This window comes from Arvicanthis niloticus, chromosome 14, assembly GCF_011762505.2.
Source record: "Arvicanthis niloticus isolate mArvNil1 chromosome 14, mArvNil1.pat.X, whole genome shotgun sequence".
Taxonomy (NCBI): Eukaryota; Metazoa; Chordata; class Mammalia; order Rodentia; family Muridae; genus Arvicanthis; species Arvicanthis niloticus.
Genome location: NC_047671.1, coordinates 65,350,228 through 65,377,743, shown reverse-complemented (window position 1 = coordinate 65,377,743; position 27,516 = coordinate 65,350,228). Strand labels below are relative to the sequence as shown.

Here is a 27,516-nt window from a genome sequence, read left to right as displayed (position 1 = left end):
GAGCTGGTAGAAATTTCAGTGCAGCCAATGAGGGGCAAGCAATTTTTGTGTATGTGTTATTGGAGATCAAACTCAGGGCCTTGTAAATGTAAGGCAAGGGTTCTGCTGATGAAGTATATTTCCAACACCAAATACATGATGTTGTGTTCAAGTTTAAAATCCAGAGGTGTTGGCAGATCGCATATGATCCCTGATGTTGTTTATCCTCAGAGATCCTTGGAAAATTATTTCTCCAGTTATCCTCCTAGGTAGTTTTGCTATGGAAACGTCCTTATTTCCATGTGTGTGACCCTTCAGGGTGGGTTCGTTCTCTGGCATGTATGTATTACTTTTGGCCTCACTGGAATTATTCTCTTTCTTCTTAATACCCTCTTGACTCTGTATTGTGGCTTATGGCCCTAGCCAAGGACAGGTTATTTGATTCTGGATTTAATAAACTATCACTAGGGTCTGAGGAAGACAGTGAGAGGTTAATTCACACTCTGTACATACATGTATGTTTCTGAACAAACATGTTAGTATGTTAGTATGAAGCAGTGTTAGTAATATTGGGAAGCAATATGTATACATCAGAGAATATGTCTCAGTGACAAGTTTTAGCCATTCAATGTTGGCCCAGTAAAGAGCGGGGGTGGAAGGGGAGAGGTGTGTTAGCAACCCTGGACTTTACCTCCTTGATTGGAAGTTACTACAGCAGTGAGATGACTTGAGAGATGGATCATTAACATTAAGATCAAAGGCCGGAAGTTATGATGTTTAGCTTTTAAAAGTCAGCTCTGCCATGACTCTCATAGCTTGCAACTTTCATCTGGAAGCCACAGTATGGATGCCGGGCATCGCCCTTGGTTTCTGGTTTTTGCCACATTTCTCCTAGCTTCCGGCTTGGTAAGAAAATTATCAGAAAAATTGGGGGCTCATCAATATCAATCATTGGGTGATAGTTGTTTGCTTGTGTTTTGTTTTACATAATTCAAAACGTTGGTCTTAAATGAGTACCCTTCCTGGTAGATAGGGGCTGGCAGAGTATTGGTTTATCAAAGGTCACTCTGCCAGAGAGGTCCAGAGATTGTTACAGAAAATTACATTTTCCTTTCTGCTTCACTGTTGTGTGACAGGTTTTCTTTTGATAAGACATTGAACGCAAGTCTTGAAAGCCATTTTTATTGCTGAGTGACATACTGATGGGAACTAGAGTAACTTGACGAACATCAGAGGCAAGCAATGTCCACGTCGACAAAGTTTAGCAATATGGAGTTTCTCTTCTGCATCTTTGCCAGTCTAAACTAATCTTCCAGCAGTGCTCGGTAGTTTGTACCCTAAGCTAACTCAAGGCCTTATATGAGATTTCTAATGGCTGAAGAAACCCTTTAGTTGGAACTTAAAATACATTGTATTGAGCTGATGGCGTACAGATAGGTAGCGGACTGCAGATTCGAAGTGGCCCTTTTACAAGTGTTTAACTGGGATTCGGAGTAGATACTTGTAAATCTCTTTCTGCAGGTGATGGGGTCATCTGTGAATGTGTGCTGTGTGGTTATCATATGAGAAAACTAGGATGCTTGCTGTCAAAACAATGGTACTCATCTGACCAGTTGTTTCATCCCCACATCTTTTTTTATTATTATTGGATATTTTATGTATTTATATTTCAAATATTATCCCTTTCCTTGTTTCCCTTCTGGAGCCCCCCTCTCCCATCCCCTCTCCCCTTCTTCAATGAGGATGCTCCCCTCCCACCCACCCACTCCCACCTCACCGCCCCACAACTTGTTAGTTTAGTTTTCTTTACCTCCGCTGTTAGCTTTTTTTTCCTTTCTTTCTTTCTTTCTTTCTTTTTTTTTTTTAAATACAATTGTACTTTACACCTGTGTGAAACAGCATTACATTTTTACAGCATGTTTTGCCATGGTGTCATATAACTCTTGCTACTCAACCAAATCAGGTGGTGACCTAGTCACACAGATCACACAGACCATTTGAGATTCAGGACCATGAAGTAAATTGCCTTAAATTTAGAGAACCCAGGCATAACACACAGATTGTCTACCAGTTCTGCTGACTTCTCTCTAGATTACACTGATTAAGAAACTTCTCAGAGAACCTGAGGGGATTGCCTTCAGTAAAGTGCTTGCCAGTTCAGGCATGAAGACTCCAGTTTGATTTCCAGAACACATATAAAAAGCCAGGTCTGAAGGCATGTGCTTGTAATGGCAGTTCTGGGGAGGCAGAGACAAGGGCTCCTTGAGGCCTAACTGGCGAGCCCTGGGGCCCAGTGACAGACTTTGTGTCAAAAATAAAGTAGAATGAAGAATGGCACTTGTTGATTTCTGAAGCAATCGCACACGTATATGCCCCTGTGCATACCCCACCCCCAAATTAAATTTCCTATGTTGATTCGATTTTTCTCCTTACTGGGCATGTAACTCAATAATTTGTTTACGATCCATTAAAAAAAAAAAACTCACAAAAATCTACTCATTGGTATTTTGCTTAGACATTTGGCATTGTTTTCAAATGTGGAGTCCTGGTTGAGGCACAATGGTGAACACGATTACAGTGAGGTGCTAGGTAAAGCTCCTGCCATTGACTGGGGATAAGAGAGCACTGATCCCCGAGTCTCACAGGAGGTCATGTGTAAAGTGAGTGCTTTCAGGAGGGCTGCAGTTGTGTGTATTGCCTTCTTTTCAAACTTTGAAGTTGATTATTTTTTTCTCTATCTTTAAATCCATTTAACAGGAAGATTCAGTTTCTCTACAACAGAAAAATAATCTGTCTGGTCAAAATGTTATGTAACCTCCAGCTCGTTTGTCTGGGATGTGTGGAAGAAAGTAGTATATCTTATTAATAAAAAGAACTGTCTGGGTGTAACTTAGAACCACTGTGGCTCACACTTGTCACTCCAGCACTTGGGAGGCTGAAAGAGCAGGACTGTATCAAGTTCAAGGTTAGCCTAGACCGCAAAGCGAGTTCCAGCTTGAACTACAGAGAGACCCGGTATTAAAAAAAAAATACAAAATTGGGGCCACTGAGACAGCTCAGCAGGTGATTCAACACTAACCATTGAGCTTCGTGATCTGAGTTCAATCCCAGGACTCACACGGTACAGAGAGAGAACTGACTAGAACTGACTACTGCAAGTTTTCCTCTGTCCACCACATACAGATACCACATAAATACATTTAAAAAAATCTTTAAACATGATTATCAAAGGGATCCAAAGTTGGAGTCAAAAATGTCATTTATACCATGAGCCTTGTAATAATACCTTTTTTCCCCCGGTGTTTGTTTCCCAGCCAGCTCCAGAAAAGTTTGGTAAGTCTATTTTGAGTTTTGCTCTAGACAGTGCCAGAAAGTTGCATGCCAAATCAAAGGAGCAGATGCCATAAAGGTGTACTTCCGCTGAGTGAAGGTGAACGTGTACTTCCGCCCAGTGGAAGGCGTGGCAGCAGATGCAGAACCCAAGCAACAGTGTGATGAATTTTGATCAAACACTGGCTTTTAAAAAATGATTTATTTATCTTTCCTTATTTCTGTATGAGGGTGTCGGGTCCCCTGGAGCTATGGATAACTGTGAGCTGCTATATGGGTGTTGCAAATTGAACTGGGTATTCTGGAAGAACAGCCAGTGTTTTTAACCGCTAAGACATTGCTCCAGCACCAACACTGGCTGTTCAGGACCCATCTGCCCATCAGAAAAACAGAAGTACAAGAAAGGCCACTACAGCGGCTTTCTGGGTGGGACAGTTTTAGACTTTCATTTTCTAGTTAGTTTTCTGCCTCCCAAGCTATGTTTGCTGACATGCGGAGTGAGTGTCTTCCTCCTAAAGTCATCTGACACTCAAAGGAGTGGAGAGCACACATTCAAAAGTCCCCTGTCCAGTCCCCAATCTGGCTCACAGGACAGTCCATCAATTAGAGTCCCCATCAATTAATTAATGCAAGCTAAATGATAATCTGAGGCAAAAGCCTATTTCTTTCTGATCGTGTGATTAATCAGATTCTTTTTCCTTTCATGAACATAATGTTCAATATGTTTTTTTGTAATTTCAGTCAAAGACATAGATGGGGGACTTGATCAAGACATATTTGATATCAATGAAGGTTTGTAGCTCTTCATTCTTTTTTATTATAACATTTAAAATATTTTAATTATTTGTGTGTGTCTGTCGGTGTGTGTGTGTGTGTGTGTGTGTGTACACATGCGAGCACGTGTGACACACTACATATGTAGAAGTCAGAGGACAACTTGTGGGAGTGGGTTCTCTTTCCCCACCATATGGGTTCTCAGGGATCAAACTCTGGTTGTCAAGGCTTGGTGACAGGCACCTTTTCCTGGTAGATCTATCTTTCAGGGCCCCCTTTAACTTTTTTTCTTATTATGTTTTACTTATATATAATGGTGTTCGTTATGGCATTTTCATGCAAGTATATAATGTGTTTGATCACATTCACCCATTACCCTCTCTGTCTCCTCCAGTTCCCCCAAACTTTCATCAAGCTCCATCCTCCCATCACCGTTACTTACAAAAGCTGGCTGAGGAGCCATTTACAAGAGCATGCGCTACTTAGTGCTGCATAGCAGTGGCTACAGCCCTGGAGACAATGTCTCTCTCACCCCCAAGAAACCATTAAACTGAGTACAAATCCTTAGAGGTGGGCCTTGTGAGTCCCTCTCACCTAAGAATTTTCAAAACATCATTTATTATGCTGCATAGGAAGCCAATGTAATAACATGGCTTATCTCAATTCTTCTCTTAGATTTGGGACTGGACCTTTTTGAGGGAGACATCAGACTTGAGGTGAGTTACATTGATGCTTGCGTGATAGATCCTGAGAGCCGACTGTGAGTACTGAGTACCATGGGCATGGGCTGCTGGCTGAGGTGCTCTTTCAGAAGGTGCAGCAGCCCAGTGGCATGAATTCAGAGTGCACACTGTCCTGGAAGGACTCATATGTCTTCATCCTCCGTTGCTTAGGTGTCTGTGTGGTGAAATCCAATATCTTTTAACTCGTATGTGGTGCTCTGAATGATTTTTTTACTATTGCAGCAATAAGGAAAATTTTTGTTTAAAAACAGAGCTTCACTGATTTCATCTAGTTGAAGTAAACCAAAACTGAATTTATAAATATATCCAATAACTTAGGCTTTTATTATTGTTAATTATTATTATTTATTATAATTATAATATATTATATAATATTTGGTATTATACATTGAATACATTATATATTAAATATATTCTATAACATAGAATATATTATATAAAATATATAATTATAGTAATATATAATCATTATTGCTATATATTATTATGTTATTACATATAACATAAAATATATTTATATATAAATATATTGCATAATAGAATACCACATTATTATTATTATTAATTATTATTTTACTTTCCACCTGAAATCAGTTATAAATAATGACATCAAGAAAGGGTTCTCCTAAACCAGTTCCTTGAGTGCTGATTCTGATCTAGCCATCATGACACACAGAAGAACACATGTGCAGATGTATATGTGGATTAAGAGGATTTAAAAGTTTATTGGACATTGTGTTCTGTCATATGCCTTTAATCCCAGCACTTGGGAGGCAGAAGCAGATGGATCTCTGAGTGTGAGGCCAGCTTTGTCTGCATGGTGAATTCCAGGCCATCCAGGGCTACACAGTGACACCCTGTCTCAAAAAGCAGAACAATCCAACCACCCAAACAAGAGTTCAGTGTCTTTTTCTTTTCTTTCTTTTTTTTTTTTTTGTTTTTGTTTTTGTTTTTCAAGACAGGGTTTCTCTGTGTAGCCTTGCCTGTCCTGGAACTGCCTGGCAAGTTCAGTGTCTTAAGCACTTTTTAAAAAGAAAATCAAGGTATATTTTTTCATTTTCCAGATTTTTAAACTTTTATGAATTTACTCTTCTTTTGTAGGTGATGGAGTCAGAGATGCATAAATGCATTTATAATTGTTATATTGTAGAAGTTTATGTAAACTTAAAAATAGACAAATTAACAAGATCTTTCATAATTTAAAATACACACACCCTTGGACACAGACTTTATCCAGTAGGGCTTTCTGCTCTCCAAACTTCTATTTTTTCCAACACACTCTGTGATTCCTCCTTGCCCTCCACACATCAGAGGCTCACCTCTCAAATCCTCCTTGAAGAGATAGAGCTATGAGTTATACTTGATGCTCAGACCTGTAATCTCACCTGCTCAGGTGGTCAAGGTAGGAGAGCCACAGGTTCAAAGCCAGCCTGGGCTACACAGAAAGACCCAAACTCAAGTTAAAATGTCAAAGAGAAGCTGGGGATACAGTGCAAAACTGAGGCTCTTGCGTGGGTTTGATTCTAATAGTACAAAAAGAAGGAGGGGGGAAGGGAGCAGAAGAGGAAGAGAAGACAAAGAGAGGAGAAGGGAGGGAGGGAAAGTGAAGGGTAGGGGAAGAAAAGAGAGGGAAGGGAAGAGAAAAAGAGAGGGAGAGGAAAGGAAAAAACCCAGAGGGATGAAGAAAGGAGGGGAGAGGGGAGAGGAGGGAAGGGAAGGGATGACAGGAAGAGATGGGGGGTGTAGGGGTAGAGGATAAGAGGTAGGGAAGGAGAGAAGGAAGGGAATAGGGAGGAAGTTGCCATCTGAAGGCTTCCTTCTGGTCCTGGCCCCTTTCTCACTGCTTCTCCATCTCACCTGAGCTATGGCTTCATGTGCCACCTCTGAACTAGATATGTAAGTGGGTCACTCTCGTCCTGCCTCCCCCCCCCCAGCCCTAGTCTCCATTTGCACACTGTATGTGAATGTCTACAAGATACAGCCAATCTGGGTGTGCACCGACCCTTCCCTAGAGCCTTCCTTTCTAGCTGCCTGTCACTGCTTCACAAATTTCCCCTCAAGGAAATCCATAACAACTTCAGGAGTCCCCTTTGCTCCTGGCCTATCCCTAACCTCTCCCAGTCCATTAGTGTCCCCTGCCAGCCTCTCCCCAGCAGTTTTGGCTCAGTCACTTTCCCCAGCATTCAAGCCCTGTCATTGGTTCCCTCTATGCTTGCAATAGTCTTCCAATTCGTCCTTCTGTTTCAAATATTGCATTTCCTTCTCCATAATATTTTCTACCCTGAAACCCACTTCCTGTAGTAAAGTCATTCTTTAAATAGGTGACTGTGGGCTGAGGCAGTGACTCAGGTAAAGCACCTGCTGAGACAGTCTGAGGACCTTGTTGCATTTACCACCCAGGTGGTTCTGTTCTTTGGAATAACATTTATTGTGTTGCTAGGGTAGATGCATTAAAAATTATATTACTTGTTTTCTATTATAAATTAGGATGCCTTTAGAAATATTTTATTTATCTATTTTTAATCTTACGTGTATGAGTGTTTTGCTTTCACGTGTCTCTGTACACCATGTGTGTTTCTGGGGGCCACTGGATCCATAGAGGTCATTGGATCCCTTGAAACTGTAGTTACTGGGGGTTCTAAGGCACCATGTGGGTGCTGGGAACTAAACTGGGTCTTCTGCAAGGGCAGCAAATGCTCTTAACAGCTGAGTCATTTCTCCAGGCTTCTCCTCCAGAAAATTTGTAGCTTCTCATTTATCTTATGTCTGATTTTTTTCTCCTCTGAGATTCAGATTTTTAAGGTTTGGTTTAGTTATCACTTCCCTCCTGTTTGTTTGTTTGTTTGTTTGTTTGTATGCATGTGTGAGCATGTGCGAGCATGTGTGAGCATGTGTGAGCTTATGTGTATCACATGCATGCTGTGTGTCTGGAAGCCTGTATGAGTTTATATGTACCACATGTATATTGTGCTTGTATGAGCCTGACTGAGTCTATGTATACCACGTGTGTGTGCCTACATGAGTCTATGTGTACTACGTGCATGCTGTGTGTGTGTGTATGTGTGTGGGAGTCTGAATGAGTTTATGTTTACCATATGTATATGTGTGTGTGTGTGCCTACATGAATTTATGTGTGTGAGCCTGCATGAGCTTATGGGTACCATATGCATGGAGTTATGGATGCTGTGTGTGTACTGTGGTTGTGAGCTGCTGATGGAGGGGGTGAGAACTGGACTTAGATGCTGTTCAAGAGCAACAAACAGTCTTAGCTGTGGAGGTGTTGACAGCCCATTCTTATGTGTTTTTTAATATCTAAACATCTACCAGTCTTCACAGTGCCATTTTCCAACAATCTTTTTTTGAGTACCATTTCTTCTTTAACTCTATGTTAATTAGTTATTTCCATCTTTAACTCTAAGTAATTAGTTATTTCCATCTGTAAATTTTATTAAGTTATGGTGGAAATTTAGACACATGCTCCATTAGTTTGAGTTAGCAGGAAGAACTGTAAACTTCACTTATTTCCAGACTGATTATTGATTAGCTTTGTCTAGTTCACTTAACTTATTCTTTTCACACTTATTTTTGACAGGCACATGGGAGGAATTCTATCATTGGAGACCACTACAGATGGCCACATACCATTCCATATGTTCTAGAAGACAGCTTGGGTTAGTACATCTTGGAGTTTCTGCAGTTACCGCGTTCTTGAGATGACAGGACCAATGTTTACAAGAATGACCTATGTGGTGTTAAGGCTTCTTATTGTTGCTGTTGTTCATCTGTATGGCCATATAAATTTACTTTAAAAAATAAGCAAAATGCAGAATTAAAAGATTTTAAACATCTATGACTGAATATATGTTGGTTTTGACCAATATAAAATCAATTCAGTCGACTTTGATGGAGAACTTACTTTGTGTTGAATGCTAAGGACATAAAGATTAGGGAAGCATTCTTGGTTTTAATAAGGTTTGTTCTAGATTTTATTGCTGTTTTAATTCATATTCTATCTCCTTCCTTGTCCCCCCCCCCCCATTCCCCCTTCTTTGTGTATGTGTGTGTATGGTCTCTTTTTTTCTCCTTCTGTGTGAGTATATGTATGTGTGTGTGTATGTATGTGTAAGTGTGTATATATGGATGTGTATATGTATGTGTGTGTGAGAGTACATGAGTGTGTATATATGTGTGTGCATGTGTATATGTGTGTATGTGTGTGTCGGGGGGACATGAGTACAGTGTCTGTGGTACTCAGAGACGAGGATGTGTACCCTGGAGCCAGAGTTACAGTCGGTGTCTGCCACCTGACATGGCACAGGGAACCCAAGTTTGGTCCTCTAGAAGAGCAATGCACACTTTTTTTTTTTTTTTTTTTTTTTTTTTTGGTTTTTTGAGACAGGGTTTCTCTGTGTAGCCCTGGCTATCCTGGAACTAACTCTGTAGACCAGGCTGGCCTCGAACTCAGAGATCCGCCTGCCTCTGCCTCCCAAGTGCTGGGATTAAAGGTGTGTGCCACACAATGCACACTCTTAACCACTAAGCCATCTCTCCATTGTTGATACTTTTTTTTTTAAAGCATCAATTCCCCATGTTTAAGCATTTATTTATTTATTTCAGAGCTGCTGATAGAATCTAGGGCCTGGGACATTAGGCAGATGGAATAACACTGATCACTCCCAGACTGGAAAGGGTTTTAAAAAAGATTTTTATTGCTTTTAGTTATGTATATATGTGCACATGTAGCGAGCAAATACACGTGTGCAGTACCTGCAGAGGCCAGAAGAGACACCGAATTCCCCAGAGTGGTTGAGTCATTGCTGAGGGTCCTAGGGACTAAATTCCAGTCCTCTAGAAAAACAGCACAAGAGCCACCTCCCCAGCCCTCGGCCAGCACAGGATGTGAACAGGAGTAAAGCGCACAGAACAACCATTTACAGAAATAGCAGCTTGTCAGCATTTTATTTTGCCAAGTCCAGATGTTAACAAGAGCTCATTATCTTTTATTTTTTTCTGGAAATAAATAATTTTTAATTTAGTATTAAATTATTAAAAAGTCAGAAGAGTGTTGGGGAGATGGCAAGCATGAGGATGTGAATTCAGAACCCACATAAATGCTATGTGTGTTGGGGAGCCAGCTGTAATTCCATCCTTCTTTGAGATAAGGAAACCCAGAGCAAGCTGGCCATGGAGACTAGCCATATGGGAAAGTTCTGAGTTTGCTTGAGAGACCTTCCCTTAATGATTAAGGTAGGAGAGCAATGGAAGATGAGTTCTGATATCACACACACGTGCACACACACACTACACATATACACACGTGCACACACACACTACACATATACACACGTGCACACACACACTACACATATACACACGTGCACACACACACTACACATATACACACGTGCACACACACACTACACATATACACACGTGCACACACACACTACACATATACACACGTGCACACACACTACACATATACACACGTGCACACACACTACACATATACACATGTGCATACACACACTACACATATACACATGTGCATACACACACTACACATATACACACGTGCATACACACACGTGCATACACACAGGTACATGTACACACGTGCACCCACACATGCGCGTGCGCGTGCACACACACACACACACACACACACAGAGAAAGAGAGAGAGAGAGAGAGAGAGAGAGAGAGAGAGAGAGAGAGAGAGAAATGGGTGAAGTAAAAAAGAATCTAACAATAACTGAGAAAACTTTTTGTACAGTAGAAATTAGTTATGAGCTAGGAGTAAGGGAACACACTTGTAACTCTGGTAGTCCTCCAGAAGGAAAGGCAGGGTGATCCTGAGCCTGAGGCCTGAGCCTATATAGGAGAGAAAGAGAGAGAGACAAAGAGAGAGCGAGACACAGAGAGAGGCAGAGAGAGACAGAGAGACAGAGAGACAGAGAGACAAAGAGACAAAGAGACAAAGAGAAACAGAAACAGACAGGACAGTAGGATATACAGAGAGACAGAGAGAGAGATAGAGACAGACACTGTCAGAGAGACAGACATATAGAGACAACAGAGAGACACACCAAGAACACAAAGCAGCCCAGCTCACCTGTAACAAGCTCATTTTCTCTGTGGACTGGAGAAGCAGTTCATGCCTATGAAACACATCAATCTGAAAGATACATTTGAGGGAAATATAAAAAATAACGTCTCCTAAAGAACAAATCATTTCCTGGGCTGGGCATGTAGCTCATGTTGGAGATGTTCACCTGGCATGTGTGTAGCCATCACACGCACATCAGACACATCACACACATCACAGTACTTCATAGACATGACTCTTAGTGAATGACCAAGAAGAAGATATCAAGTGAGCGGATGGCCAAGATGCAGCCCAGAGTTGCCAAACAACTGCTGAGAAAATGTGAGAGCATAAGAATTCAGCATAGATCCTCCCATTCAGATAAAGAGACTTTTACATCACTGTAACTATGGTGATGTAGTTTTTCCTGTTTCTTTCACTAAGTGTACTGCATGTCTCCTTTTAAATCACATTATTCCTGTATGGTGTGTATGCACATGTATCCCACTGTGTGTAGGAGTCAGAGGCCCTCTCCACCATGTGGGTTCCAGGAATCGCATCACTGTTTGGTGAGATTCTGGGATGTTCTGGAACATTCTTTATTCTTGAGATACCAAGGGTTATTCACATGACCCAGGTCAAACTTTCTATAAATGACCCAAAGTTAGCCAAAACCTGTGGTAGTAAAGACACGAGGTAAATGGACAACTTAACTTGGTAGAGGTCTCTACATTTTGTGATACTTTTATACACATTCTGCTTGGTTCTCACAATGGTTCAGTACAGGACAGAAATTCTCCTCTGGAAGTTTTACTAACAGGTCCCATTCATACCCTGCTCCAAGCTAGTCATGTGGAAGCCATAGCATCCTGTCCTATTTTAAGGGCATGTAAAGCTGTCTTGAAAAATCAAAAATGAATAAACAAATATTTTTTTAAATAAAAGAAACAGAGATCTCACAGAACACTCTTGTCTTCTGTCAGAAATGAATGCTAAAGGAGTTATCCTCAATGCGTTCGAGCGCTATCGCCTTAAAACGTGCATTGACTTCAAGCCTTGGTCTGGAGAAGCTAACTATATATCAGTATTCAAGGGCAGTGGGTAAGTTCGAAGGTTGGCCTGCGAAGGTTCTGAGATTATTGTTCCTCCAAGCAACAGTCCAAGGTCGAGCTTGACTTTGGGGTGGGGTGACAAATTCCTTTGCTATTTATATGTAGAGTCTGACCTTTAAACCTGGTTTCTCTGGCCATAAAATAATGTTTTTTACAGTAGTAGATGGCCTGCCCAGTATGTGTAGGCCCCTGGGGTAGGTTCACAGTGCTATAAGAAGGAAAGAGTAGGGGATAACCAAGAGGAGGGGCAGGAGGGGGAAGGGGGAGAAAGAGAAAAAGGAAAGAAGGAAGGAAGGAAGGAAGGAAGGAAGGAAGGAAGGAAGGAAGGAAGGAAGGAAGGGAGGGAGGGAGGGAAGGAGGGAGGAAGAAAGGAAGGAAGGAAGGAAGGAAGGAAGGGAAGAAGGGAAGAAGGAAGGGAGGAAAGAAGGGAGGAAGAAAGGGAGGAAGGAAAGAAGGGAGGAAAAGGCAGCCAACCTGGTGCTGGGGAGATGTCTTAGTTGCTGAAATTCTTGTTGCATAAACACGAAGACTGCCTGAGTTTAGATTCCAAACCCTATGTGAAAACAAACAAACAAAAAACCAAACAGCTGTGTGAAACAGGTTTTCATTCTGTGGAGATAGAGACAAGTTCCTGGACTTCACCGGTTAGGCAGCCTAACCAAATTACTGAGTTTCAGTCTCTGTAAAAGACTGTGTCTCAAAAGGTAAGGTGGAAGACAACTGAGGAAGACATTCCATCTGGTCACCACATGCATGTACACCTGCATAAACATGTAAACACAGATACACATACATTAAAATAAATAAGAAAATAGAAAATGTTTTCATACACACAACCAGACTGCCAGTGTCAACATATAGTAAGCACGAACTGATGCCATTTACTCCATAGCCTTGTGGATTTCATCTCATTTACAACATAGTACCCTTTATTCTCTCTTCAAATAAAATGCACTGTAGATTGTGTGTGAGTTCATTTTAACTGAGCAAGTCTTATTACTTGAAAGGTAGCAATGTCATTGACCTGAAACACAATGACTCTGAGTAATTTCTCTCCTTATAAAACTTTTGTTTGCTAATTGAGGAGAAAACTCAACTGTTGTTCTTACAGAGCAACCACACTCTGTCCCCAGCATCCACATTGGGTGGCTCATAACCACCTGCAATTTCAATTTCAGGGGATTCCACTTCTGACTTCTGAGAGCATGTAAACCATGCTTGTCTCCAGATACACATACGCAGAGATAAACAATAAAATTACACAAAACAAAATGATTTGTGATGAAGGACATACCATTGCCCATCTAAAGAAAGGTCGAAATTCCCAGAGATGAGCATGGATAACTTGTCCTTGTACAATACATGGTCCTGAGGTAAATTCTATAAAAATTATGTTTTATAAGGTTTTTTTTTATGCTGAGTGCTGTAAAAATAAAAGTAACTTTTATTCACTTAATGTAATTGCTGTCTCGGAGACTTACTGCTGAATAAGCTCACCTTTTCTAGTTCTTTCTGAACTCTGGCTGGCTGGTTCAACTCAGATGTTCTGGCTCAAATTCCTCTCCAAGCTGACTGATTAAATCTGGCTTCTCTCAGCTTCTTACTGAAATGCTCTGCTTGTCCTCAAACTAACTCTGGCCATCTGTTCTAATCTGCCTCCTTCTTATTCTCTGGCTTCAACTGTCTCTTCTGACCTGCACCGAACTGAACCGCATGAACTTGTGAATAAACTGATCTCCACTGCACTCAGGCACTGACTCCCAACTGACTGACTCTCTCCCCACTGCACTCATGGCACTGACTCCCAACTGACTGACTCTCTCCCCACTGCACTCAGGCACTGACTCCCAACTGACTGACTCTCTCCCCACTGCACTCAGGCACTGACTCCCAACTGATTGACTCTCTCCCACTGCACTCAGGCACTGACTCCCAACTGATTGACTCTCTCCCCACTGCACTCAGGCACTGACTCCCAACTGACTGACTCTCTCCCCACTGCACTCAGGCACTGACTCCCAACTGACTGACTCTCTCCCCACTGCACTCATGGCACTGACTCCCAACTGACTGACTCTCCACTGCACTCATGGCACTGACTCCCAGCTGACTGACTCTCTCCCCACTGCACCCATGGCACTGACTCCCAGCTGACTGACTCTCTCCCCACTGCACCACTCTTTAGTAGCCTCTCTTTTCTATGCTGTTCTTCCCTTCTCTGACTCGTCTGTCAAATCTTTCTCTGTCTCATCCTTATTCTTCCCCTTAACTAAATATGACTTTCAAACATGGCTGCTTCCTTCTACTAACTAACTTTACCTTGAAGGGGTATAATAAGAACATGTCTGCATTCTAGCCAGGTAGCCAGAATAGCCATGTTGCTGGATTGAAATTCCTTTACAGAGTGCAATTCAATGTTATCATCCAGTGTGTCCCCCACTCCAAAGGGAAGGACACATGAGGTAAAGAAGTGAGCTCCACAGTGAGGCAAACATCCTGTTCCTAATCTGCATCAGGTGCTGGTCTTCAGTGGGAAACATTCACGCTGGGAAGCAAGAGTTGTCCATCGGGACAAACTGTGACAGAATAGCAACAGTTCAACACGAGTTCCTCCATGCCCTGGGATTCTGGCATGAGCAGTCACGTGCTGACCGGGATGATTATGTCACTATAGTTTGGGAAAGGATTCTGGCAGGTATGTTTCTCTTACATTCTTAATTACAGGCCAACTTTCTGAGCAGGTAAGCATCAGTAGCAGCCTGGTAATGGGTTACTTTGGAGATCAGATTCACTTCATCATGTCTACAAATTAATCTGACATCAAGTTACAATCAATTGTTCAATAACAGGTAACTAAGTAGCCTGGTATCTTCTCTAAATACATATACTCAAATACATAATGTTTTAAAATGATTGTCTTTGGAGCTCATGATAACTCAAAAAAAGCACATTTTAAATTTACAATTGTAATTTTATATATTTATGGGTAATGAGGTGATATTTTGTTATGTGCACATTAATAAAATAATTAGCACAGGTATTGCTTAATTTAAAATAAACTCAATCATCATGCCCTCACTCAGCATTTTTTTTTTTTTGTGAGAAGGCACTTTGTTGAAAAGACACTAACTTATTTACAATTTAAAATATATAATACCCTGTCGGGTGGTGGTGGCCCACACCTTTAATCCCAGCACTTGGGAGGCAGAGGCAGGCAGATTTCTGAGTTTGAGGCCAGCCTGGTCTACAGAGTGACTTCCAGGACAGCCAGGGCTACACAGAGAAACCCTGTCTCGAAAAAAACAACCCACCCAATATATATATATATATATATACACCCTACCATGTGTTGAATTAAATAATTAATAAATAAACCCTGTCTCAATGGTTTATGTTCTTGAATGAAAGACATGCACAGCCTTTATATTTTGATATGCCTTTAAGCAGCACAACAGCTGGGCCACTGCCTAACCTCCTGCCGATAATCCCGAGTTATTACTAAATTCTATATATTCTACCTTGGCTGCCCTGGACCCAGTTGGGCAGTCTTCTTGGGCTGTGTTCTCCTGGCTTTTTTACGTGGCAGCTGTGCCTCTTTTTCCTGCATTATTCTCAGGCCTGGCATCTCTCCTCTCCTCCATATTCTCCCTTCATAGTGGATCTCCTCCTTCCTCTTCCTGACCCCAAGCCTGGGAAATCCTAAAAATCTCACCTCTGTCTGTCCTGCCCAGCTATTAGCTGCTGGTGTCTTTATTTACCAATGAGAACCAACTAGGGGCAGGTTCCCAGAAGCTATATGTAGGCCCTTTTGTACAAACAGTTTTTTGGGGAACCTAATTAGTATTCATATTACAAGCAGCTACAATCATGAACTATAGTCACTGTGATTTAAATGAGTATACAGTATTATAGTAACCTTGGGAGTCCTCAACTATACCCATCTTTTCTTTCTTTCTATCTTTCTTCCTCTCCCCCTCTCTCTTTCTTTTTGTTTTTAATTTTTGTTTTTCAAGACAGGGTTTCTCTGTGTAGCCCTGGCTATCCTGGAACTCACTTTGTAGACCAGGGTGACTTCAAACTCACAGGCCTCTTGCCCTTGCTTCCAGAGTGCTGGGATTAAAGGCTTGTGCCTCCACCAATCAGCTTATGTTCATCTTTTCTAATGACTCTTGATCATGTAATCAGTATCTTAGCATAATCCCCAAAGTCCTGCCACTCCCCTGAGAAGTCTGCTGTAAGCACTTTAAGCCTCCTCAGTGCTGGGTGCTGACTGGATGTTTCTACACTGCTTTGTAGAACTCCCCCTCCCATTAGCAGTTGGTAGAGCCGTAGACTTTTGACTGTCCTGAAGTGCAAGTGTGTTTGTTAGTTTGGCTGTCTCTACCATAACTGTGCACGATGTCAAGTTCAAAGATAAGAGTATCTGGAACCCTTGACATTCAGTAGATAGTGTGTACAAAGTTCGATCTAGTACATTTTGTATTTTTCAGTTAACAGTGTTTAGTAATAGCACCTTAGTTTTAAGAGCATAAGATAACAAAAGTTTTGAAAATACATTCAGACAGGGAACACAATTTCAACATCTACAATGACAGTGTGTCTGATTCCCTGAATGTCCCGTATGACTACAACTCAGTAATGCACTATAGTAAAACCGCCTTCCAGAATGGAACAGAGTCCACCATCATCACAAGAATCTCAGACTTCGAGGATGTGATTGGCCAACGAATGGACTTCAGTGACTATGACCTCTTGAAGCTGAACCAGCTGTACAACTGCAGTATGTGATGAGGACTGAACTGACTCTTATTTCTTCTGTCTTGATGGGAAAAAAGGATGTTCTGTATACATTTGGGTTTTCTAAGATTATGAAAGCTAGATGAAAAGAATAGCACTTGGGTCCCAATCTACCAGACATTTTCAACACCTTTCTTCTTACAAAGTTTGCCTTTGTAAAACAGCCTGAATCCTTGTAAGAATGCACCCCATGCAGATTTTTGAGGTTCTACTAAATCAAATGCAAATGGTTTCTATATTCAAACCCCTTTTAAGCTAGAATGAAACATGCAGTTGTCCCATAAATGAGGCAAAATAACCTTGCAGTGGCATAAAGATTTGACTAACAGGAGGAATATTGACTTAGGTTTCTAAAAATAGATGTGGACTGGGTATTCACACATTCAAGACTCTGTGGACAGACATGTGTCTACTGGTCGGCAGGTCCTACAGCCAGATGTTCCTTGTAGTTCTGTGAACACTTTTATCAGGTAGGTCGTCCTGTATGTGAACACTCACAGCTCTTTCCTTTCTTGCTTTTGCAGCTTCTTCCTTGAGTTTTATGGACTCCTGTGATTTTGAATTGGAAAATATCTGTGGCATGATCCAAAGTTCCAGGGATACTGCTGACTGGCAGCGGGTCTCACAGGTTCTCGGTGGTCCAGAGAATGACCACTCCAATATGGGCCAGTGCAAAGGTAACAGGTTTTATGATCAGTGACTCCAGCCATCTTGTTCAGTCCAAATGACTGGTGTTTTATCTTTCATTCCTATCGGATTTATTATATGTTTTTAAAATAATCTGTTTTTATGATTTTAAATTATGTGTAAGAGTGTGGGGTGAGTGGTATATGCACACGTGAGTGCAAATGCCCTTATCAGCCAGAGACATTAGATCCTCTGGAGTTACAAGCAGTTGTAAGCTGCCTGACTTGGGTTTTTGGAATGGAATTCCAGCTTTTTGCAAGAGCATTAGATGCTCTTAACCCCTGAGCCATCCCTTTATCCCCTCTATCAGAATTACTAATGAAAACACATCCGGTCTATCCAAAGGAATGGGCCTCATCACTGTAAGGGAGAGTGCCTGCCGGTTCTCTGCTTTTGTTCACTCAGAATGATTTTCTTTCTATAAATCAAAGGCTTGGTTTTGTGAGGACCAAAAGCAGAACAGGAAGGAACCTCTTGGAAGGACTGATTGGAGGGGCTGTGTTGCCTTTTCTGTCACTTCCCGGACTGTAGGAGAGTCTAGTGAGCACTGCTGGGCTCTGAGTTACTCTGTTCTAGACCCATAGCTGCATATAATTGTGAGTTTGAGGTACCTACAATGAAGACAGGAAGCTCTAACCTAGGTACTTTCACTTTATTCTCTTCTTGGAAGCTAATTTCTATAGTAAGAGAAAGGATACCTCACTATGTCTCATTCATGAACTCCCTGATTGTAGAACGGTGTCTTAATGCCCAGTACAACACCGTGCTTGGGTCTTTTGTTGTTGTTTGGTGGTTTGTTTTTTTTTTTTTTTTTTTTTTTTGCTATAACTGATTATCCAAGACTGGATACTTAATTTCTTTAGATATCACTTTCCTATGGGTCTGAATACTGACACTTGGAAGTTGGTAAGTTATTTCTCCATCGTTGAAACAAGCCAATCCAAGCCATATTAAAATATATAAAGGCAGGTTTATTGTCATGAATAGGGAGAAAGAGGAGGGGGAAGAGAAAGAGAGCATGTACGGTGGTGGGGAAGAGAGAGAGAGAGAGAGAGAGAGAGAGAGAGAGAGAGAGAGAGAGAGAGAGAGAGAGAGAAGATCAAAATGTTTGGATTATATAAGGAAGAACTTCTGGGCAGGAAAGTTCAGGGTTGGGGGGACAGGGTATGCCAGGTAGGGACTGAGGGATGCTGGGAAAACCTGGACACAAGGTCTTTTTTGTTATGTAAAATATGTACCTCAGTTTCTTGTCCTGGGGTCTGAAACCAAACAGAAGTTTAAGATTAGAGTGCCTAGTGTCTGCTTGTCATCTGTTGAGGGACATCACCACCTGGTCACAGGAATCTTTCTGCTTGCTCAAGTCCCTTCTACTCATAAAGCCATAAATACTCATAAATACTTAGGTGAGGACCCTACTTATGACTTCATGGTATCCTTATCTCCTCCAAAGGTCTGACTTCCAAGTACTGTCAGCATATCAATTTGAAAGTTATTTCAACTGCATGAACTTTGGGGGCCACGGCCAGACTATAGCATTTGTGTATGGTAGGGATTAAGCAAAGACTAAAGGAAGACATGTGCTCAGAGCTAGAAATCCTAATATCTTATTTCTGCTTGTGTGCTCTGAGCAGACTCTGGCTTCTTCATGCATTTCAACACTAGCACTGGGAATGAGGGGGCCAAAGCGGTGCTGGAGAGCAGAGTGCTGTACCCCAAAAGAGGGTTTCAGTGCTTGGAGTTTTATCTGTACAACAGTGGAAGTGGAAATGACCAACTGAACATCTACACCCGGGAGTACACTGCAGGCCACCAGGATGGGGTTTTAACCCTTCAGAGAGAAATAAAAGGTACAGTACCCACATTTCCGTTGTTTGGATTCAGGGTGGGATGTTCTCAGAACTCGATGTGGCAGCTTGTAGCAGAGCAGAGGCTGTTGACATGTGACTTTCAAATAGAACTTGATCTGTCTTGATAAGGAAGTTAAAATGAGGGTCCTTTATGCAATACTTAGAAAACACAGCCAGTTTCTGGAACCGTGGACTTGAGTTCTCCACAAGTAATGAGAACACACTGTGAGCTCTGGGCAACATGGAGAAGGTTGGTGGCTAAAAGAAACCAAAGTATGGAGTGGATGAAGTAAGGATTGGCCTCAGGGAGGCCTGGTCTGTCCTGAAGAAACACTCTTGGCACTTCCCATTTTATCTCACTGTGGCCCAGTTTTACCAAAGTGACATTCCAATGGAAAAAGAACTCTATCTAACTTCCAGCATAAAAAGTAAATCCATAAAGGCTTCTGCTGTGATGTGAAAGAACTATCACAGTGGGAGCTGTATCTGTGGAGGGGGAGTCCACATTATACATCAACCAGTGTCAGAGAGTAAAGCAGACAGGGAAGGAAGGCATGCGGGAGTGTATTAGTTACTCTCTGCTTTGTTATGAAGAAGGAAGGGCTTATTGTGGGCCACAGTTTGTGGGACCAGTCCATCATGGCAGGGAAGGGGTGAGGCAGCTGGTCACATTGTATCTGTAGCCAGGAAGCATACAGACCAATGGTGGTGGTTGACTCCTTTTCTCCTTTGGATGCAGTCCAGGACCCTAGCCTGGGCATTGGTCTAGCCTGGGCATTGATGCCACCCACATTTAGGATGGGTCTTTCCATTTCAATTGACCTAATCTAGAAAATCTCTCACAGAATGCACAGGGGCTGGTCTCCATGGTGATTCTAAATTCCACCAAGTTGACACTCATGATTAACCACCATCACAGGAAACTGACTACTTTTCTTGTTGTTCACACTGACCCCTTAATTTAATGACAAAATCAAACACATTATGAAGTGAATCCACACTGCCTTGTATGTCACAGCACCTCCATTCAGGAAAGCATCTGAGAAACAGGTGCTGCTTATGTCCATGAACACTTACGAATAGTGAGGTTTTTAATCTCACAAAGAATATGCATGCATTGTGCATATATATTTATATGAAATTATATTAGCTATTAAAACTATATATCTTTTGTTAGTATACATTTATGCATTAATATGTATATTAATGAAAATTTTAAGGTAACCATATGTCATTGTCTGGGTTTGGAATGGAGATCTGTCCCCTTAGCAACCTGTGGCTCTGTCACGAGAAGACAGTAACATAAGACTCTCAGGAACCTGCATATCAGCCCTTCTGGACTTCATGGGTAGGAATGACCATAATGAAGCGAAACCTTCAAATGTAGATGGAAGGTTGTTGTTCTGTCTGTAATCTATCCATGTAGAGCAGCATTTTCTGTAATCTGAATATTTATACTTTATATCAAGGCAATTTCAATTCTCATTAAATGTTGATATAGTTAAGTTTTCAGGCAGTGTATGTTAACTGACATTTTGGCATGATTTTTGTCTCCTGTTGTCATGAGGGCTTCTGAAGACTTTTCACGTACTGTTTCTTGTTGAAGGAGGGGATATGGCAGTTTGACTGTTACTGGATGACAGAAAAAAAGAGACTGGTCCTCTAATTTTCTGCTTAAATGAGCAGGAAAAGTCTCTCATATGCAGTGGGCCAGATGTACGAGACAGGAAAGGAAAGGGTGGTAGGAAAGAGGGGGTCACCACTCTCAAGTAAATACATGATGCCTCAAGTCACTAGATGCCAACAGGATATGGTATTCCTGTGTTTGTAGATTCCTGTTTAATACTGCTAAAATTCAGCAGACGTTTGAATGTTTCAGCTAAGTTATATTAAAGAAGTAATTGTCTGAGTATCAGTAAGTCACAGGTGTTAATACTGGGCTCAACTGTTAAACCAGTACAGAATGCCAGGTAACTGGTAAACAGACACGTAGCACTCAGGAACTGGGTGATTACCCCTCTGAGAAAGGGTGAGTTATCTGAGGAGCAGATATGCAAACATTAAGTATCTCAGGGAACAGTCTAAGCTCAGCAGCGCCCTTAAGTCAATGATCTTATAAATGATCTCGGGATAAAGAGGTAAGAAAACCTTTCTTTGAATCCCTGGGAGGATGGGGGGTGGCTCCTCCTTCTCAGAAGAGAAAGGGATGGAGGATGGGGAGGGACTGTGTGAAAGGGAGCCAGGAGGGGTGGCAGCGATTGGGATATAAATTGAATAAATAAATTAATTAATAAAAAAAAAGAATCAGAGGTTCTGGGACTATCATTTGGTTTTGAAGGTCAGAGCTTTAACACTGAGCATGTCAGCACAGAGTTCATAGTCCTTCATTGTTCCTGAAACAAGAACTCTTTCTGCAGAAATACCCACTGGGAGCTGGCAACTTTACTATGTAACATTCAAAGTGACTGAAAAATTTCGAGTGGTGTTTGAAGGACTCGGAGGCCCTGACGCATCATCAGGTGGTCTGTCTATCGATGACATCAATCTCTCAGAAACAAGGTGTCCTCACCATGTCTGGCACATACAGAATTTCACACAGCTTCTTGGTGGCCAGAACATAAATGTCTACAGTCCTCCATTTTATTCTCCTGAAGGTTACGCTTTTCAGATTTCCATGTATATAGAAGCCTTGACGAATGTAGGAATTTATTTCCACCTGATCTCCGGTGCCAATGATGATCAATTACAGTGGCCGTGTCCTTGGCGACAAGCCACAATGACACTCTTGGATCAAAATCCTGACATCCGACAGCGTATGTCTAACCAGCGAAGTATAACCACAGACCCAACGATGACCAATGGTTCGTGGCTTATGTTCCTTATGGCTAGGGTCATGATCGTTGTTCAAGGAGCAATGAATGATTTGGGAGTGAGAGATTGCACTGTTGGTTACTTGGAGAGTATTCAGCCTCAAAGTGAAGGCTTTCAGCTTCAGGGAAAGGATTTGCTAGTGGAAGACGCAGTCCCTAGGTAGAAGACTGTTACTGTCTGGGACCTTGAGAACTAAGCATTTCTGATTTCTAACTATTGGTTTAGGAGTGCTGACTTTCGGGCTGAGATACCCAAGATTTGTTTCTCATTAGCTTTGAGATCTTGAAGAACAAAACGTTCTTGAAGCTCCACTGTTCTTGGCTGTTAAATCAAGGCAGTATCAATAACCCCACAGATCCATTAAGAGAATTGGGAGAGGTTAATATGGAAGTCTGTTGAGAGGGAGAGTCCCTCTGCTGTTGAGTGTCTCACCCGTGTGCTGACTTGGTCACATGGTGGCATGGTGGCAAACAGCTCAGCTATTAAGGTGAGAGCTTACAGTCAGAGTGGAGATGCTGGGAAGTTGGTGGCAGCAGTGTGGAAGTGGATGGCTCATCAATGCTTCTGACAGGGTTTAGTGATGGTGACAGCATTCCAAGTCTCAAAAAGAACCATCACCCAGAGAAACATGATCACACCCGGAATTACAATAATATTTTGTTCCTGGAAACTGAATAGAGGGAGAAATAGAATTATGGGAAGCAGAATGGCACCAAATGTATTTTATAAATGACAAGGATGAATCGAAGTGACTTAGGAAAAATAGCGACTGAATCTGATAGAGAGAATTCTTTTCCAGCATGTTTCTCTGGATGACACTTAGTTTATGAGAAAAATTGTTCTTTGCCAATATTAAAAACTCTCAGCAACTTACTACTCTGACTCAGTTTAAAAGGCCCAACTGCAGCTCAGAAGGCTGTTGAGGCTCGATCCCACCAGACAGAAGGGTTTTCGTGATAGGCAATATGCACCTGTGTGATGTCTTCCACTTGTTGTTTAGAAGTGGGGCCCCACTGGCAAGCAGTCTCTCTTCCTGTGGGGCAGTGTGAATGAACAAGGTCCAGCGACTCGCCTGGGAATACACCACAGGTCAATAGCATCCCTTGAGTCTCCTCAGCGTCATCCTCATTGTGTCTCGCCACCTGTTGATCATTCTTGCCGAAAGCTGTGACAGTGCTCAACCCACTAACATCAATTGCTTTTTCAGATAATGGAAGCTATTTTTGGGACAGGCCTTCCAAGGTGGGAGTGGTGGCTTCTTTCCCTAATGGAACTCAGTATAGCAGAGGCAGAGGCTATGGAACCAGTGTCTTCATAACCCACAAGAGGCTGAAGAGCAGAGAGTTCATAAAAGGAGACGACCTTTACGTCTTACTGACTGTTGAAGGTATCGAAGTTTTACGTGCGTTCACCTCTTGTTGTGGAGATTGACTGCTATATTCTTTTAGTGCCTTTTTTTTTTTTAAAGCTATGCTAGAGGTCATGGAAGAAAATGGGCAATAATGGTAATTTTTTATATGAATGATTAGAAATATGAAACAGTTTAATTTGAACCATCAAAAGTTCTGAAGTCAAACATTTATCGACTACATTTTTTGAATAACAGTGAAAATCTTTAGGCTGAAAACCTCTGGTAGCTTACATGACCCTGGGCAAGAGGTTGATGAGGTGCCTCTCAGAGCTCCATCTGTGAGATAAGCATGGTGGTTGTCACTCCAGTTCTCTCCTCTTGGTGTGTGTGTGTGTGTGTGTGTGTGTATGTGTGTAAATCATTGGACAACTCTGCCTGCCTCAGGCACCATTGTCTCATTTTTAATAATTTATTTATTTTTATTTTTAAAATGTACATTGATTTTGACTGCATGTATGTCTGTGTGAGGGTGTCAGATCCCCTGGAACTGGAGTCATAGGCAGTTGTGAGCTGCCATGTGGGTGCTGGGAATTGATTGAACTCAGGTCCTCTGGAAGAGCAGCTGAGCCATCTCTCCAGCCCCCTTTGAGATGATGCTCGGTGGACTGGCCTCTCAGCCCATTATCTGCCTGTCTTTACTTTTTCAGACTGTAAACATGTACTACCTCAGATGGCTTTAAAAAACAAACCACAGGTTCTGGAGAGTGAAGTCACGTCCTCAGCTAATAGCCGTCTCTCCACCTTTGCCTGATCCTTGTTTGACTGCCCATAAGTGTTGCTAGATCATCAAGATTACATACCTTTTGCATAGGCCTCAACTCTTGAGTGTTATGTGTCCAATGACAATTAATGCAAAAGCCTGATCCCCACCATGCTTTCTCCTCCCTCTGCAGACATATCTCACCTCAATTCTACAGCAGCCGTCCCAGACCCAGTCCCCACCTCGACTGTCCAAAATGCCTGCTCTGAGGTCGAATGTCAGAACGGTGGCATCTGCACTGTCCAAGATGGCAGACCTGAGTGCAAGTGAGGGCACACATGGGCGGCTCCACTGCCTCACTGTCTCATGAGATCGTCTTTTATCTTTCTGGGAATTAGATGCTGATAATTCACATGGATGGTATTGATTGAGTGTCCAAATCAGGCTTCTGTTGCTGCGATGAAACACCATGGCCAAAAGCAACATTCAGAGGGAGGAAAGGGTTTATGTGGCTTACACTTCATAGTCTCTCATTGAAGGAAGTCAGGAGAGGAACTCAAACAGGGCAGGCACTTTGAGACAGGACCTGGTGCAGAGGCCATGGAGGGGTGCTGCTTACTGGCTTGCTCCCTGAGGCTGGCTTGGCTTGCTTTCTTACAGAATCCAGGACCACCAGCCCAAGGATGGCAACACCCACAATGGGCTAGACAATCTCGCATCAATAACTAATTAAGAAGGTGCCCTACAGGCTTGCCCGCAGCCCAATCTTATGGAGGCATTTTCTTAATTGAGGTTTCTTTCCTCTCCAGTGACTCCAGCTTATGTCAAGCGGACATAAAACTGTCCAGCAGTTACTCTTTTGATCTCAGTTTGGGACTTCGGCTAGCCACCAAAACAATGACTCATGAAGAAATAGCGCACTACAACTTAATTGCCTGAATTATATAGCTTATTACATTACTTATCATTAAATCCTCACAGCGGTCTTGTCCCTTGACTCTGCTGTTCCCCATTTTCTAGTCACATATGTTGAAGTGCTATGTCTTTAGTCAAGGTGTGGAGCTCACAGTGGTGAACCCAATCCCCTCAGCTAGTTTTCTCCCTGCTCCCCCAGCTGCTGTTCCGATGTCAGACTAATTGTCATACGCCCCCGGTCCCTCTTCCCTGCCTCACCTGATGTTAGTCTCATATCTTCAGGTGGTTGTGGGACAAATAGCTATGCATGTCAGCGACTGTCAGTGTTCAAATATACTAGAGGTGACGGGGCCCTAAGTGATGATATTCACAGATGTCACCCATCAATGACACTCTAAGTGACAGAATATCTCTTCCTGCAGGTGTCCTGCAGGGGAAGACTGGTGGTACATGGGCAAAAGGTGTGAGACGAGAGGGTCCACCCGAGACACTATTGTCATCGCTGTCTCTTCCACGGTCACTGTGTTTGCCGTGATGCTCATCATCACTCTTGTCAGCGTCTACTGCACCCGGAGGAGATATCGTAAGAAGGCTAGTGCAAATGCAGCAGCCATGAATCTAGAAAACGTAAGTTGAGCGTACCGTTTGGTTACGCAATTACATGAAGGGGAGCTGGGCCATTTTTACACACATCTTTTTTTAACGTTTAACTGGGTTGCGTCTCTTTGCACGCCCATTATCACCACTGTAAATCTGTGAGACTTAACTCAGCATATGTAGAAGCTTGTTAGAGGGGCAGACTCTGGTATCTGGTTGTTCATGCTTCTCTGGGGTGACCCTCATAGCTGAACCACACAGCTGATATCTCCTGCAAGCCTCCATCTCCCTAGCCAAGGCGCCATGGTTTATAAATGTCTTTGCTCTGAAGATCTTGGGGTGGCTGGGCTCAGGAGGTGGGTAGAAGTATGTTTGGGGAAATGCCTCCCTTAAAAAAAGTGCCAGTGAATTCTGGCTTCTTCTGGAGTAACAATCACCAAGACAATTTTTTTTTTCATATGAAAGGTTTAAAGTTTTGCCTCAGATGAAATTCTAAATGACAACATGGGTCCTAGACAATAGGTTCTGAAGTGGATATTTGGGCATGGGGCAGCTGGACTGGACACAGGTGACTCAAGTCAGAAGTAATGAAAGAAAAACAAAGAGACAAGGCTAAGTCAATAGAGGGGGACACTACCAGCATGCCAGGAACATGGCAGGGACTCTGAGTGCACACGTATGCCAACATGATGTCACAGGGAACATGGCAAGAATACTGAGTGGGTAAAACACAAACATGATGTCTCAATGACACTCCGAGTCATTAAATATATTGTCAGGTATGAGACGTCCACTGCATTTTCCTTCATCTTTGCATCAAGAACAGATCTTGCAGCTCCAGTGTAGATCTTGAACTGGATGCTCACCCTTCTGAGCCCTTACCATGTTTTGCATGTGAGAAACTCAAGACACAAGGGCTGGAACAACTTCCCCAGGACAGAGCAGGTGCTGCATGTCAGTTGGGAGTGATGCCAGGACCTGTGTTGGGGACTTCATTTGAAAACCAGACTGTTGCATTGTGACCCATCTTTTATATTTAGGAATTATGTCATCAATTGTCCTTTCTCCTTTCAGCAACATGCGTTTTGAGTATTAACTCATGCCAGCAGGTGAAACGAAAAGAGACCTTCTGTTGTGAAGAATATTTCACCCAAGCTGTGTGACATTCACAGAATCCCAAACCAGATCATCTCTGTAAATAGCTGAATGTGTAATAAATCACTATTTTGGTAAAATCAAATTGGTGATCTCTCTCCCTCCCCTGCTTCTCTCCACAGTTTAGGACTTTCTAGTCTACATGCATAAAACTGTCAGCGAAAGGGAGAAAAATAGAGAGAGCTTTCCAAATTATCATTCCTTCCATTAGGGACAAAATATTAGACCTCACAGCAATTACCCAGAATCATCACAGAAAATACAGTGTTGGAGGGAGCCTGGGCTGGAATCTCAGCTGTTTCAGTGTTTTCCTGTCCCAAGTTAGAGAAGGATGGCGGGATGCCCTTTGGGGATACCTTCACACGATCTTCCAAACTGTCTTCATTCTTATTTTCTGCTGTGGTCTTTGGGGCACTTGAGCCTGGCTTAATGTAAAACTGAAGCCACCAGGAAAGGTTTTAACTCAGTGTGTGGGGCAGAGGAATCCTAGGAGAATTGACATTCTTAAACAT

At 42.3% G+C, this 27,516-nt stretch overlaps 1 protein-coding gene across 1 annotated transcript; it reads left to right on the top strand.

Moving 5' to 3' along the window:
* The first annotated feature begins 738 nt into the window (after nucleotides 1–738).
* On the top strand, nucleotides 739–27,087 carry Mep1b (meprin A subunit beta). Its single transcript, XM_034518434.2, has 15 exons — nucleotides 739–885; nucleotides 3,294–3,312; nucleotides 4,051–4,101; nucleotides 4,759–4,799; nucleotides 8,419–8,497; nucleotides 11,896–12,013; nucleotides 14,541–14,719; nucleotides 16,586–16,804; nucleotides 17,346–17,498; nucleotides 19,140–19,355; nucleotides 21,773–22,216; nucleotides 23,434–23,613; nucleotides 24,531–24,663; nucleotides 25,675–25,879; nucleotides 26,924–27,087. Exons 1-15 carry the CDS (start codon nucleotides 823–825, stop codon nucleotides 26,936–26,938), a joined length of 2,115 nt encoding a protein of 704 aa, XP_034374325.1. The 5' UTR covers nucleotides 739–822; the 3' UTR covers nucleotides 26,939–27,087.
* Nucleotides 27,088–27,516: the final 429 nt, after the last annotated feature.